The 16,384-nt window shown below is 34.2% G+C and overlaps 1 protein-coding gene across 4 annotated transcripts in view; it reads right to left on the bottom strand.

Moving 5' to 3' along the window:
* Window positions 1-16,384, bottom strand: part of LOC145240063 (WD repeat-containing protein 93-like) — a 127,892-nt gene that overhangs the window by 41,398 nt on the left and 70,110 nt on the right. For all 4 annotated transcript variants that reach the window (XM_080103686.1, XM_080103687.1, XM_080103688.1 and 1 more), the window contains 3 exons: window positions 9,631-9,677; window positions 3,166-3,243; window positions 1,603-1,737 (listed from right to left, as the gene is read on the bottom strand). In XM_080103686.1, the coding sequence (XP_079959812.1) occupies window positions 1,603-1,737; window positions 3,166-3,243; window positions 9,631-9,677 (260 nt within the window). The remainder of the gene's footprint in view (window positions 1-1,602; window positions 1,738-3,165; window positions 3,244-9,630; window positions 9,678-16,384) is intronic.

Below are 16,384 nucleotides of genomic sequence, written 5' to 3'. Positions count from 1 at the left end.
CCGACAACACTTCTCTGCTAAAGCCTACCACAAAAACCACCAAAAACTGAAGAAAAGATAATTCCCCAGCAAAAAGGAATAAGTAATCTTATAAACATTCGTCTTTCAATTCCTTCCTTTCTTTTTCCTTCCAAATATGAAACTGAACTTTTTAACACTCAAATTTTAACCAAATTTTTATTGTGCATAAAAAAAACTATCCAAACGCTAAATGTTCCTTGTCGATCTTGTTATTTTTGTATGGAGTTTTTATCGCATGGTTTAACATATAACGAAACCCAGGAATATATCTATAATATAAAAGCGAAAATATGTGTGTGTGTGCGTATGCGTGTGTGTGTGCGTATGCGTGTGTGTGTGCGTATGCGTGTGTGCATGTGTGTGTTTGTTTGTGTGCGCATTTTTTCGTATGTTCGCCAAAGGCTTTTGGGGGGAGGCGCTCGAGGGTGGGGGTCACTGTTTCTTAGAACTTTTTATATACTCCCTAGATTATAATATCTACGATTTACGAAACAAGGTCGTCTGTATCCTTTATTTCAGCGACATTTATGTTACAAAATTCGCGCTGTGATTTTATTTCTCTATGACATGATGCTTGACCTCGAAAACCACGCGTTGACGTTCATTTAACCACCTGCTTTTTTAAACGTTTCATTTCAGCCGTTCTCAATTCCGTACCCTCGTAGCATCGTGTTAAGTTATCAGGCTATTCGCCTTTAGGCTTTGGGTTCCTGCCTACCAAAATTTTTTTTTCTTTTACACTTCCAAAACATCCGGGCAACGTCGGGCACCCCCGCTAGTATCCAAAGAAAAGAGACTTAAATATTATTCTGTTGTCTTGTAGATCAGATTTTTTACTTGGTAGCCGGCAACCAAAGTTGTTGGTATTTAAAGTTGTCATCCCGATAGCGCCTTGCGACCTATGGCATTATAACAATCTTAGTGGAGTGTTTTAATGAAATTTCAATTTTATATATCTCCTCAAGAGAACCATAAAAGTCAAGCACGAGGTTTTTAAATGTGAAGAGTTCCAGTTCGTCTACAAGGGCGCTTATCATTGTGTATCACTACAGCTGTAGAAATACTGAAAACTCATGGCGAGGGGTCCAGCTTTGCCCGGACGTAAAATACGTTTAAATATGATATTTTAATTTGTCCAGATTTCGTATATATTATTATAGGGTCGTGATTTCAAAAGTAAAAACAAAAGTATTCAAGTGGCATCAGTTAGAATCGAAACCGAAACTGTAGCATTAAAAGCTGGTGACGTCACCAATGTACGAAGTTAATTTAAAAAAATTAAAAATAAACTAAGTTGAATGCACAAAATGTTTAACGATCTTTTTCAATTTTGGCCCATTTTTGACCCCTTAAAAACAATTTTAACTGGCTAAAGACCCATAAAAATCCAATCATCTGAGGCCCCTAGCACCACTTTGCGACTTTTAGTTTCGGAGGAGATAGAGTTTGAAAATATGGTTACAGACAGACATATAACCGTTTATATATTAGATAATTGAACATGTTAACTTATGACCAAAACTGAACACAGTTTTTAAGAAAGAAGATCCATCTGTACTGTTAACGCAATCATTTGCTTACCGAAATACATATCCCACACAATAACACAGCCGTTTTCTAATCCTACTGCTAGCATTGTTGAAAAACGAGACACAGCAACGACGGTAATGACCGCTGCAAATGGCCACACTCTGTCCGGTTCTGAAACAGTCAATTCTGAAAAAAAAAAAAAAAGGAATCCATTATCAATAAATTCATAGCTATAAGCCGCCGACGAAAAATCAGTTTTAACATGGGTCATAAAGTGTACCAGTACCCAAAACTCTTCTATTCAGAAAATTTATTTTAGGTGTTCTTATATATAAAACTAGCAGGTCGCCCGGCATTGCCCGGTCGTAAACTACGTTTAAATATGATATTTTTATTAATGTAGAATTTGAATTTATTATTATATTACATTGGACCCAATATATAGTAATGATTTAAAAAGTGTTTCTTTTTTTAAATATAACTCGTTAACCACCACCGAGAATCGAAACCAAAACGTTTAGCTTATGATTTACTTAGAATGACTTTAATGAACTTAAGGATGAATTGAATTACCTTAGGACTGACTTGAATGCTTAAAAAATAACTATGCTATGAAGTTTTTTTCTTGTGTTAGTAAGTAGTAGTTGTCAGTTTGGAAGATGGGCATTATCTCGAATCTGCCTCCACTGCATGTGTGTATATGCTGTGAAACATGCAGGTGTCTATTTTCCGCGATTTTGATGTTGGATCGGTATAGGGCTACTCTATTACTAAAGTTTTTTGTGGCGCCTATGTAAGATTTATCGCATGCTGCACATTTTATTGCATAGACCACGTTTTTGAGGTGCAATTTAGATTTTTTTGGACAAATTTTTAAATGGAAAAAATTGAAAAAAATTAACTCGTAAAATTCAATTCATTTTATTACGTAGGAAAAAAAATGGCTGCATGAGAGCACGCAGGCACATTGTAAACACTGTTTTTTTAAAAATAAAAAATAATATTTCTATTATTTTTCCAAAAACTTCAATAGTTTACTTTGGAAGTATATTCCATAAAGAAATTAAACAAACCACTTTAAAGAGAAATTACAAGTTTTGTATATTTTATTCGCAGTTTTGTGTTAAGGGTGTAAAAACTTCCCAAAAAATTCTGACACACCTACCCAACCTCCGCATGTTAAGAATTGCTTTCGGAATAGACACTGCCAACATCTTCATGTTAAGAATGGCTTTCGCAATAGACACTCCTAACTTTGTCAGCATACACGAAAACCTATAAAAGTTGATACGTCGAATGTAATCGATGAATGGGACGTAATGTAAAAATGTAGCGAATTTAAAACGGAACGAAATGTAAATTTCCGTTCCATTGTTTACAACAACCGTAAAATAAAACTACTTGATCGATTTACGTGATTTTGGGAATATGACACATTCGTTCTGTAACGAGTACGTACATCATATACAGACTCTTCCGTATTTTCTGTACTTTTAATTGCCGCCACAAGTGCCAATATGAATATGCACCGTTAATTCGAACAAAAATATTATTAGCTTGGAATCGTTTATGTGAATTGTTGACAAAAAGATAAAACAATTATAAAATCTTTACCTTTCCGTGTTTTCGCTACAAAGAACAACGAGAGAATGTGACTGTCGAAAGACCAGACAAGAATGGCCGGACTGCTTGCTGAAAAAAAAAAAAAATTAAATGTGATATTAGAAAAGTGTGTACTTATGCAGAATGAAGGCCGTGCCTTAGGTATCCCCAAAACAATGTGAACAAGGCTGATAGCCATTAGTCGCGTGCTCTCGTGTAATGAATGAATGTGTGAATGTAGGATGGACATTAAATTCTTAAAGATAAACTAAAATGACCGAAAAATGGGCTGAAATGACTTAAATAAAAAGTAAATGACTTAGAATGACTTTAATGAACTTAAGGATGAATTGAATGTTTAAAAAATAACTGGAATCCTTCAAAAACAACTTGAATGATCTGGAGAATGACTTGAATGGTTTTGAGACTGACTGGTTGTAAAGTGAGTGATCATTTTACATTAAATTAATACAGAAAAGTGATCCCCATTTTATATCACAAAGTTACAAACATAAGTACAGTATGTAGTAAGAACAGATACTATACTTTGATGTATTTATTTGCTCCCCCACCGAGCAAATTAGGCACAAGGCCGATTTTTAATGTGAGGAGTGAAGGGGAAATGGGGACCAGCTATCCAGGGAGTAGGGGAGCTGGATAGTGACAATTGGTATGAAGGGTTGCCCCTACGTTGACCAAGGTCTTATATGTGGGGTTGCCCCCACATATGGTCTTTGCTTGCAGTATCTGCCTGAACAGATAATACACTTTGATCTTGGCCAAAAGGCCAAGAAAAGTTTAAAAAGCTAATAACAGCATCTATTAACAACAGACCTTTGATCTTAACCAAAAAGGCCAAGCACAAAAGTGTTACGAACAGACTGACAGACCGACGGAGTGACTTATAGAGTCGCTGGCACGCGACTAAAAACGGAGTGCATGTTCCCGTGACGTCAGACTTGTGTTAACTATACGATGAAAAAGCAGAAACGACTTAATGATTTTTTTAAACCTTTGTTTATCTTCTTCAAACTGCAATTAATAATTAATCTTTGTTATAATTTTGTTAGGTTTTTTAAGATTTACACAGTTTAATGATTAATAATATTATAAACATTTGCATATTAAATATGAAATACGATTTTACTTAATGTTCTTTTGGTTACCTACGGGCTTCCATATTTTGTTTGGTAAAAAGAGACGAACAAAATATGAGGGGGGCCTACAAAATGCTTAATATTTGTGCAATAATATTTTCAAATCTGTTTTAATCTGGCCATAAAATAGCTGACAAGAGACATGTTTATGTAAAAACTTAATATTTAAAAAAAAAATTTAAATACAATTAATTAAAAATCTATGTTGTAACGGAACATTTTGAAATAATGGAATTTTAATCGTTTTAATCTTGTAAAAATTAATGTTTACGAAGTTTCTTTTTCTTGGCAATTCAACTGATTATAGTATATATTAATTCGAAAAAAAACGCTATTTAAAAAAAACATAATAATATTAAGTTTATATCAATCTTTTAATTGCAACTTCAAACTAAGTTTTTGTTCAATATGTGCATTTAAACTTTTAGAAATAAATACTTTTTACTTATTTGAACACTTATGTTTCATAATAAATAGAAATTTTGATAGATTTAAATATGTTTTGGTCGAATTTCGCAAAAATAAATATGGGGGGGGGGACACGCACTAAAAAATATTTCCCCTCATATATTTTACAGAAATTGCATTTTACATGTAATTTCATTCTAAAATGAATAAGTATCGAAAATTTCACGAAAATCTGACCATTAGTTGATTTTTGCTAGATTTATTAAACACGGGTGTGTTTTCACGTTCGGAATGTCTACTACATGGGAACGTTATTTTAAAGCGCCAATTATGTAAACACGCTTTTCGTCTCGCAATTTCATTATTTTCGTTCGATGATAAAAAAAATTTTAATTAGTTTATCTTGCCCTTCTTCTTTTAAATGGTACAAAAGTTATACTAATAATATTAATTGATAATAAAGTTACATCGTGTTACATATAGGGTGGGGTAATTCTGTGGTGACCTTTGGCAGTCCCTACCGTGCTTCGTCGGAATTTTCGGGAAAATCTATGTAAAATGTGTCAAACGAATGTTTCAAATTTTTTACACACAATTGCTTGCCAATTTTTTTTAATGAAAAATGTATTATTTCTGTTATTACGAAGATAATTCAATGAAAAATTGATTGAAAAGTGACTATATATATATATATATATATATATATATATATATATATATATATATATATATATATATATATATATATATATATAGTCACTTTTCGATCAATTTTTCATATATATATATAATTTATTATTTTTAAAACCGTAATCTACGTACATGCATGTTTCAAGGTAACTACCTCTCGTCAGCGTAGCTTTGCTGTTTCTAGGAATCGAACTACAGACCATGTTTACCACAGTCCGGCGCGTTAATCGTTACGCCATGAACTCCTAGATGACTTTACTGTTTATTTTTATCGCTTATAAATTTAGATTTGTTGCTGTTGTTATTTTTTAACGATAACGCCGGACTGTGTCTGGAGTTCGATTCCTAGAAACAGCCCAGCCACGCTGACGAGAGGTAGTTACCTGGAAACATGCATGTACGTAGATTACTGTTTTAAAAATAATAAAAATTAATAAAATATTATATACGTCCAAATAAATTATGGGCGAATTTTTAAGTAAACAAAAATGAGCTTCGAGGCGAAGCCACTATTTAACCGTATTTATCGTTAAAAAACAACAACAACACACACACACACATATATATATATATATGTGTGTTTGTGTGTGTGTGTGTGTGTGTTGTTGTTGCAAAGAAAATACACTATATTTGAACAAATTTTATGAAACTTTAAAAAATTCAAATAAAAAATACTCGTTGTAAGGTAAGTTACATGTATCATTTTTAATCATCTGTTCTGATACTATACTTCAATTTTTTTATTCTCGGTTAGTGGAGGAGAAATCCTCCACGACTGAGACAATTTTTATTTTTGTTCCTTCACCCACATTAAAAATCGACCTTGGTGTCTAACTCTGCCCTCGTGGGAAGGCAAGTAAATAGGAACAACTAATAGCAAACAATTTTTTATATTATTTTTTTCTTTATATGATTTTTTTGTTGTTGTTCAAATCAAGATAAATATTTATTTTTTATGTAATAAACCGATGATATCAAATACACATTTTGGCAATCTTGACAATTGTAGATTGAATAGAAAACATGGCCGACCGAAGCTGACGTCACTTGGGAAATGAAAAATGCGAAATCCGACAACATCAAGTGAGGCCCCTAGAAGCATATGGTACTAATTCGTTTTCTCAATATACTTGGTATTGTATGATTCAGGGAGCTTCAATCTATGTTAGATGTTGATGTATTGAATAATATACAAATTTGATGGAGAAAATTTATGGTCCTTTTTGTTTCATTTTTCGTCCCAATTCCTATGCTATTCCGATCAAAGAAATATTATCAAGCCTCTCTCCCCTCTCTCTCTCTCTCTCTCTCTCTCTCTCTCTCTCTCTCTCTCTCTCCTTCTGTTCTTTAATGATCGACACATGCGTAGGAGTTACCTCGGTGATCTACGAGTGTAGTAAACACAGGGGGTGTATTTCCTCATATAATTCACGTGACCAAAGATCAACTAACAGTTTCCTTTTACTTTTTCTTTTTTTACTCTACTTAAACTCAGTACAAAGAGAATCCTCCTTCGTGCTTTGCGTTGATTGTCTACTTATGTTTTGCCAATGTATTCCAGTGGCCCAACGAGGTCGACCAAAACCAACGGCTCAAGACGTTAAAGGAGTTATAAAAAAAAAGCCGGCCACTGTGCTCTTAATTACTTGGACATTCTTTTTAGCTGATTACTGGAGATTAGCAATGGCTTGAGAAAAAAGGGACAGGCAATAATCGTCTGTTTTATTGCGAGATAAAAAAAAAAAAATAAGGATCCCTGGAAACGTAAAAAAAAATAAAACGAAAGCGAATCATTTGGGAAGATGGATTCCATGAAACAAAATATACTCTTGGAATAATATATATATATATATATATATATATATATTAGCAGTTCAGCCCAGTTTTGTTCGGGCCCTATGTACTGTTCATAACTTTATGTGCGTATGTATATACATATATTAAAAAGTTTGACTCGTTTCCAAGTAACCTACATCTAAAATTTCAAGTGTTCAGACCAAAAATTGGCGGAGGAGTTCAGTAGAGTCTGCAAAGATCAACTCTTTAAACTTTGACCTCTTGGCGGCCAAATTTTCGCCAAAAAACGGATGAAAAAGCTTGCTTCATATCTGAATACCCTTTATGTAAAATTTCAAATGTTTAGACCCAAAAATGGCTGAATAGTTTGCTAGAGGCCGCAAAGGTCAAATCTTTTGAACTTTGACCCTTTGTTAGCCAAATTCTCGGCCAAAAACAGATTTAAAAGCTTACCCTATGTCTGAATAAACTTTATGTGAAATTTAAAATGTTTACACCAAAAATTGGCTTAGACATAAAAAAATTTTAAATTTTGACCCCAATTTTGACTTCTTAACATTCATTGTTTTAGGCTCAAATAAAATTAAAAAGTTTGATCCATGTCCAAGTAATCTACATCTAAAATTTAATGTGTTTAGACCCAAAAATTGGCGGAGGAGTTTGGTAGAGTTTTCAAAGGTCGAATAGTTGAACATTGACACCTTGACAGTCAAATTTCTGACCGAAAACCGATTTAAAAGATTTTCCCAAATCTCAATACGCCTTATGTCAAATCTCGAGTCTGTAGACTGAAAATTGACAGAGTAATTTGATAGGGAAATATATACACACACAGAGACACACATACAGACAATTTCACTTATATGTATATTAGACACCGCCAAAAATGGCCGAAAAATCAAGTTGTTGTTGTTTTTTAAAACGAAATTACATTTATTAAAATCCGTTATTTCTGAGTAACTTTTTTTCCAGAAAGATAAAACCGTGAATTTTATCATATAGAAAACAGAATAATGTAAAACTTTTTCTACTATTTTTAATTAAATTTTAAATGTTAAATTTTCCCCAAAAGTTAAAAATTGACATTTTTTGTCTTATACAAAAAACGTATATAAATAGTTTAAAAAAAAAAAAAGAAAAGGGTTTTGAAAGAATTAATTTATTATTTATTTGTTGTCTAACTAAGATTTAGAGTGATTTTCTATGAGAATATGCAAAAATATTATAATATAAGTACCTGGATTTCAAATAATTCCACTTATTCATATAGGCAACCAGTTACTTCGCGTCGATTTGATTACAATGCTTACATTTGTACTTAATAAAAAGCAAACTACCGAAGACCAAACAGGCCAAAAAAACTTATTTTTCAGTGACGAAAATTTCAATGTATTATTAACGCTAAGGCTGGCCAGTACCAGATGGGTGATCATTTGTATGAGTTTGGTTTTTAATGTGTATATGTGTGGGGGCCAGGCTCCCCAAAATGGGGGGGGGGCAATTGAAAGCAGAATAAAAAAAATTATTTCAGCGCGTTTGGTCCACCGTAGTCGAAAGGCGGCAAACGTTTTCAAATGGGATCGAAAAAATGATGATATTTTTAACACAAAGGGCACAATATTTATCGATTTTTTTTGTATCAATTCTTCAAAGCATGCCCTGTTTAATAATGGTCATGCATTATTCGGCTCGCTAAAAAAGAATTGTTAATTTATTTATCAAAGATTTTGAAATGGCATTTTTCGTATAAATAGTTTAAAAAAATGTTGTTTTGCTTAACTTAAATTAATTATTTTACTTAACATATTCACGAATTTCACACTTCAAAACTCAAAAGCGGGATAATTAAACACAATCGAAGTTCTGATATTCAGACGTCAAAATAAGGTATGCAAACATTTTTTTTTAATCTATAATCCTGTCCCTTACAACAACACAATATGTTTTGTTCAGTTTCAGATGATTATTTTAAGCATATTTGGACCCCCCTCAAAACAAAGGGGGGGTGTAAGCAAATATATATATATATATATATATATATATATATATATATATATATATATATATATATATATATATATATATATTGTGCCTCGAGGGATTAAACTACATGATATGTTCACGTAATGTTCACAATGTTTACAATAAACTATAAACCGGCATTTTTTTTTTTGGGGGGGGGACTATTTTACCATAGTTGTCCAAAATTTTCTATGTATGTCTATTTAGCAGTTTTGCATGGTGCTGAGCTCAAATTTAAATATGTTAAAGCCTTGGAAAATTTTGGGGCTAAATATTTCTTCTTTTTTTTTTTTGCCTCGTTCATTGTGCACTCACGGGAAACCATGCATGCTTCACTTTTCTTTCTTTTATTTTTTTAATCGGTTTCATATTGACTTGAAAAGGAAAAGGAACGGAGACTTACCGTGATGGTGTCCGTCTGGCAAATCAATGAACTGGAAATTCAGATGTCTGGAAAATAAGTAAAATATTTATGCATTACAGCCACATAGAACTGGATCGGGTTAGGGTTAGGGTTAGGGTTGCAGTTATATTATTGATTAATTTCGAACGTGTATCTTCATCTTGATTATTGCTACACGACGAATCCCCGTCCTCCCAGCCACCCCCTAAAAATATTAACTAAAAGGTTTAGTTTGTTTGTTTGTTTACGTTTAATCAACCTTTTCGGGTTGTTTTATGCTTCCAGTTATGTATATCTTCATCTGCTTATTTTTTATTTTGTCTTAGTTATTTTGCGGCATATCAAGCCATTTTGTATTATTTAATGTTGAAATCAGTAATTTTAAGAAAAAAAAATCTTATGCTTCTAGTTGTTTATATCTCCAATTGATTGTTGAATATGGTTAAATGCGTGCTCATTTATGCATTAAATACTAATAACTATTACTCTCTATTAATCTATAACTGTAAATGAAACGGATACCATAATACTTAATTCGCTGCACCTTATCATAACAAAAGTACATACAAAATTTTAGTCAAACCGTTTTGGTAGTTTCTGAGAAAACTTCAGAAGTAAATGTGGTGACTAATCGTAATTAATTCTAATCACGGATACCATAACACTTACTTCATTGCATCTTGTCATAGAAAATGTGCATACAAAATTTTAGTTAAATTGGCTCAGTAGTTTCCGAGAAAACTTTTGGAGTAAATGTAGTATTATAGTAACTAATCCCTATTGATTCCCATTAATCCCTAATTGTGCATCGAACAGATGTCATAATAGTTAGTTTGCTGCATCTTATCATAAGAAAGGTCGGCACTTCTGCATGACAGTGACATGAGTCGAATGTGTGCATTTTAGTTTCAAGAATGGCCGGCAGATGATACTTGTCAGCCAAAGAACAGGGGTTGATAACTCTTTCTTTTCTAAAAGTGCGTGCAAACTAAAATTATATTTTGATACATTACGGATAGTCTGGTGTATATATCGATATGTTGACGTTGTTTGCAATACTTTTTTTGAATAAATTCAATTATTTATATGAAAGTGCATTTTTACCTAAATGCGAGTTGGGAATAATTTTACCTTTGACCAATTTGATAGCAACAAATAGGGTGCGGCATTTTTAAAATATAATTATTCACTGACACATATTTCGTCGTCTACGACTCATCAAAGTGGCTGAATCTAGCGAGATTCGAAATCGGAACCCCATAATAAAAAGCCTAAACCTATACCACGGACCATCTCGCACGACTGCTGGATTATCGCTTTTTTATGTAGATGTTGTTAGTTTTTGCTTGCGATACTTTTTGAATAAATTCAATTATTTATATGAAAGTGCATTTTTACCTAAATGCGAGTTGGGAATAATTTTACCTTTGACCAATTTGATAGCAACAAATAGGGTGCGGCATTTTTAAAATATAATTATTCACTGACACATATTTCGTCGTCTACGACTCATCAAAGTGGCTGAATCTAGCGAGATTCGAAATCGGAACCCCATAATAAAAAGCCTAAACCTATACCACGGACCATCTCGCACGACTGCTGGATTATCGCTTTTTTATGTAGATGTTGTTAGTTTTTGCTTGCGATACTTTTTGAATAAATTCAATTATTTATATGAAAGTGCATTTTTACCTAAATGCGAGTTGGGAATAATTTTCCCTTTGACCAATTTGATAGCAACAATGGGAAGCGGCATATGTATTGTTTTAAAAAAATGTAGCATTTTATAGTGGAATCTTAGCAGATTTGCAACATGGTACGTGACTAAATATTGGTCGCATCCGTAGCAGTATCAGAATTTTTGTAGGAATTTTTGACACCCCTAACACGAAACTGCGAATACAATATAAAAATCTGGTAATTTCTCTGTTAAAAGTGGGTTATTTATTTTCTTTATGGATTATACTTCCAAAATAAACTATTACAGTTGTTTTAAAAGTAATAGAATTTTTTTTTTTTAAAACAGTAATGAATTTTCCGAACTCAATATTTTTCAATTTTTAAACTTTAAAAATCTATCAAAATTTTTCTATTGATTCTATTTTTACGATATTTTCAGGGTCAATGTGAAATTTTATGTTCTTTCCAATAAACTGAATATAATATTTTAGACAAACGTTTTTTTTTTAATTCACGCCCCCCCCCCAAGTGTCACCCATTTTGAAATGTCTATTAAAAAGTAAATAATTAATTTATGTCGGGGAGTTTTATATATCACAAATTGAAGAGAAAAGGTCAATAAATAATATATTCAAATTTAAAACAAAAAAAAAATCGCTTTTTTAGAAATTTACCTGTAAAGTCTGAAGTTTAAAACCTTATTTTATAAGAACACATTGTTTTTTTTGTCTTTTTTTTTTGTCTTTTTTTTTTTTAATGAAACCTTGGTCCTTGCTCCTTTAATTGAAAAAATAATTAGGGCTTGAATTACATTTTTCGAGGAGTTATAAGCTTGGAAAGACAGGGGGTCGAATAATTCACGCCTCTCATTTTGAAATGTCTATTAAAAAGTAAATAATTGATTATGTCGGGGAGTTTTATATATCACAAATTGAAGAGAAAAGGTCAATAAATAATATATTCAAATTTAAAACAAAAAAACATCGCTTTTTTAGAAATTTACCTGTAAAGTCCGAAGTTTAAAACCTTTTTTTACAAAAAAAAAAACACTGTTTTTTTTTTGTTTTTTTTTTTTATAAAACCTTGGTCCTTGCTCCTTTAATTGAAAAAAAAAATAGGGCTTGAATTACATTTTTCGAGGAGTTATAAGCTTGGAAAGATGGGGTGGAATTATTCACTATTTTCATGCGACGCATCCGTGTCTTTGACGAGTTAAAGGTTGTCAACCTCTCATGTAATAAACAGATCCTTATTAACTTGGCCTTTTGGCCAAGATAAAAGTGTAGCATCTGTTCCGGCAGATGCTGCACTTAAGATAATTTGTACCAGTCAATGGAGGGGAAACCCTCTATACTGGGACAATTATTATTTTTGGTAACCAGAGTGCCCCCTTTTTGCCTACTTTTAGGGGAGCTGGTTTTTACCTCACATTAAAAACGGCCTTGTGCCTAATTTGCTCAGTGGGGGAGCAAATAAATACCATCTGTTCCGGCAGATGCTGCAAGCAAAGACTAGCTATGACTAGCAAAGACCATATGTGGGGGTAACCCCACATATCTGAACTTGGTCAATGTAGGGGCAACCCTTCATACCAATTGTCACCATCCCGCTCCCCTACTCCCCGGGGAGTTGGTCCCCATTTCCCCTTCACTCCTCACATTAAAAATCGGCCTTGTGCCTAATTTGCTCGGTGGGGGAGCAAATAAATACCATCTGTTCCGGCAGATGCTGCAAGCTTTGACTAGCAAAGACCAGATGTGGGGGCAACCCCACATGCCTGACCTTTAACCAGCTCCCATTTCCCACCTCTCGGGAGCTGGTCCCCTTTTTCCCTTCCCCCTCCCTTCACTCCTCACATTAAAAATCGGCCTTGTGCCAAATTTGCTCGGTGGGGGAGCAAATAAATACCATCTGTTCTTCAGATGCTGCACTTAAGATAATTTGTACCAGTCAATGGAGGGGAAACCCTCTATACTGGGACAATTATTATTTTTGGTAACCAGAGTGCCCCCTTTTTGCCTACTTTTAGGGGAGCTGGTTTTTACCTCACATTAAAAACGGCCTTGTGCCTAATTTGCTCAGTGGGGGAGCAAATAAATACCATCTGTTCCGGCAGATACTGCAAGCAAAGACCATATGTGGGGGAAACCCCACATATAAGACCTTGGTCAATGTAGGGGCAACCCTTCATACCAATTGTCACTATCCAGCTCCCCTACTCCCCGGGGAGTTGGTCCCCATTTCCCCTTCACTCCTCACTTTAAAAATCGGCCTTGTGCCTAATTTGCTCAGTGGGGAAGCAAATAAATACCTCAACGTGTAGTATCTGTTCTTCAGATGCGCCTTCGGGTCAAGATCAAAGTGTAGTATCTGTTCCGGCAGATACTGCAAGCAAAGACCATATGTGGGGGTAACCCCAAATACCAGACCTTGGTCAATGTAGGGGAAACCCTTCATACCAATTGTCACTATCCAGCTCCCCTACTCCCCGGGGAGTTGGTCCCCATTTCCCCTTCACTCCTCACATTAAAAATCGGCCTTGTGCCTAATTTGCTCGGTGGGGGAGCAAATAAATACCATTTGTTCTTCAGATGCTGTACTTCAATTTCTTGTTCTCTGTGAGTGGAGGAGAAATCCTTCACGACTGAGACAATTTTTATTTTTGTTCCTTTTCTCCACATTAAAAAACGACCCTGGTGTCTAACTCTGTCCCGTGGGGAGGCATTGTAAATAGGAACACAAAACGATGAAACTCATGCTTTTGCGTACAACGATTTTAAATTAGTTTGTCAAGCTCGTAATCCAAGGCACACACACACACACATATACACTTATTGGTCACTTATCATCAATCTCAAGGATTTACCTTCTAGATTCGTCGCATTTATTCCCCCCTCCCCGCCTCTACACTTTTCTTCGTTCCTTTCCCTTTCTTTTCTTTCCCCGTTTCGCAGCGAAACGAAAGTGCCTCGTAAATTGCCAGCGATGATTTCTGCGACAGAAGAGACAGGTGGCGGTACCAGTGCGGATTAGCCCCGTCAGTCGCTATACTCGTCGAGGGCCATGCCGCTAATAAAGCATATTTCTATTTACAAGGCCAAACCAGTGTCGCTGGTCGGCCGCATTGACAGCTCCGGTGGTAAAAGTGCTTGGACATTGTTTCGCGTAATGTCCACAAGTCAGGCTTTGACCCACCGGATAATTAGGGATATCTCAAGAGGAAAGGAAGTGGGGGAGGAGGGTCAGCTGTCATGTCTGCAAATCAGAATGTCACGATAGAGACTGACATAGCAAGCTGATGAGGATGCTGGCAAAGTTAAGAGTGTTTTATTAACCTTTTACCTGGCAACGTTCCCGTATAGGAGTATATAAAGTACTTAAGAAACTTTTCGATTTGTAGTTATTTTTGTAGACTTTTTTTCTTTACCTTTTTGTTTATGCTAATGAGTCATCGCTTCTCAAGGTCAATAGTTACTTGAGGATGAGGATGAAGATGAGGATCAATTGGATTGTCAGTTTGATGATAGAAAAAATACGATTAGAGGCTTGGAAACGATGATTTGATTATTTAATGACGTAACAATTCCTCTTTACAAGAATATGATTGGCTGGTTCAGTCATAAATACCGACTAGTAGAGCAGCCTAGGAAAGACATCGAAAGATACGCTGAAAGTCTCACGCTTAAGAATATATCAGCACTGACAACTGTAACAGAGCGTGTATGAGTGCGTGGGAAAATATTAGCAAGATAGGATATCTGGCTTGCAAAGATATTAGCAGCAGCAGCCAAAAAAGTACATATGCAAATTAGGAAGTGTGAGCAGAAGAAAAAGAAGAAAGAGTAGAGAAAATGCACCACGTGGTTGTTTGGTTTCATCAGTGTGGTTGGTTGTTTTTGTTTTACGGCATATCAACCCTTTTCAGGTTATTTAATGCCGAATCCAGTGATTTTGAAGAAAATTTTTTTAATAGAATATATTTGTTGTTGTCAAGTCGGATTCTATTTAATCCATAGTTGGGACCCTAACTGGTAATACCACTCCGGGTCAGAGTGGACCTGGGAGCAATGACAATTAAAAGGGGGCTCCACACACTCCAAAGCCCGCAAGCTGGGGCCTCACCACTGGATATAGTTTAAGGTCATATCCAGGAGCACACGTGGTTGGGGAGAAAGAAAAACGCGACCAGATGAGAGGGACGTGTAGCGGCCTCGAATAATAAATATAAATGATAAAAAAATAATAAAAATGCATTTTTTTCTGGTTTTATTTCAGCCTTTGGGTCTAATACTGTGTTTTATATAAAAATAGTTTTTATATTTTTTTGTCTGGTAAATAATTTATTCCGTTAGACTACACATTTCCCAAAATAAAAAATAAACGCACGCATTAATATTTATAAACGTTATTTTTTAGGTTCACAAAATCGTGAGTTTTCTTAGGACAGTGATCCCTTCTGCCGAAATATCTGGTGGAGAGGATATTAGATACTTCTTTTTGGGGGCGATTACGTTTACATGTTTTTATCCCTTCTTTTATTTTTGAAATTGTTGTGGGGGTATCCACGTTACCCACGATGAAAATGATTAGTATAGCAGACGTGTTTCAAACGAAACTTCATGTCAACCCAGGCAACGTTTGAAACACGTCTAGTATATATATATATACATATACATGCTAGTATATATATATACATATACATATATATATATATATATATAGTTTTTAGTAGAAATGGTAATTAATAAAAACTGAAGAAAGTGCTCAATACTGTTGTAGAGCAAATGTGCGTTTTATTTTTTATTACCGTATCTTTCTGTTATGTTATATTATTGTTCTGTAAAAGTCTGAGGAAGCTACAGACGGCCAAAAAAACGGCCGGGTAGCTGAAACAATAATGTAACTTAACAGAAAGATACGGTAATAAAAAATAAAACGCATATATATATATATATATATATATATATATATATATATATATATATATAGGAGAAAGTCAGGAAGGAGTATCTTAGAAGAGTGAAATTAATTGCAAAGTCGAAACTGTATGGAAGAAACCTAATGAAAGTAGTGA

This window comes from Euprymna scolopes, chromosome 19 (genome assembly GCF_053919585.1).
Source record: "Euprymna scolopes isolate OS-2025 chromosome 19, ASM5391958v1, whole genome shotgun sequence".
Classification (NCBI taxonomy): domain Eukaryota; kingdom Metazoa; phylum Mollusca; class Cephalopoda; order Sepiida; family Sepiolidae; genus Euprymna; species Euprymna scolopes.
Note: the sequence above shows the minus strand (reverse complement) of the source record. Positions and strands in the feature narration are given on the sequence as shown.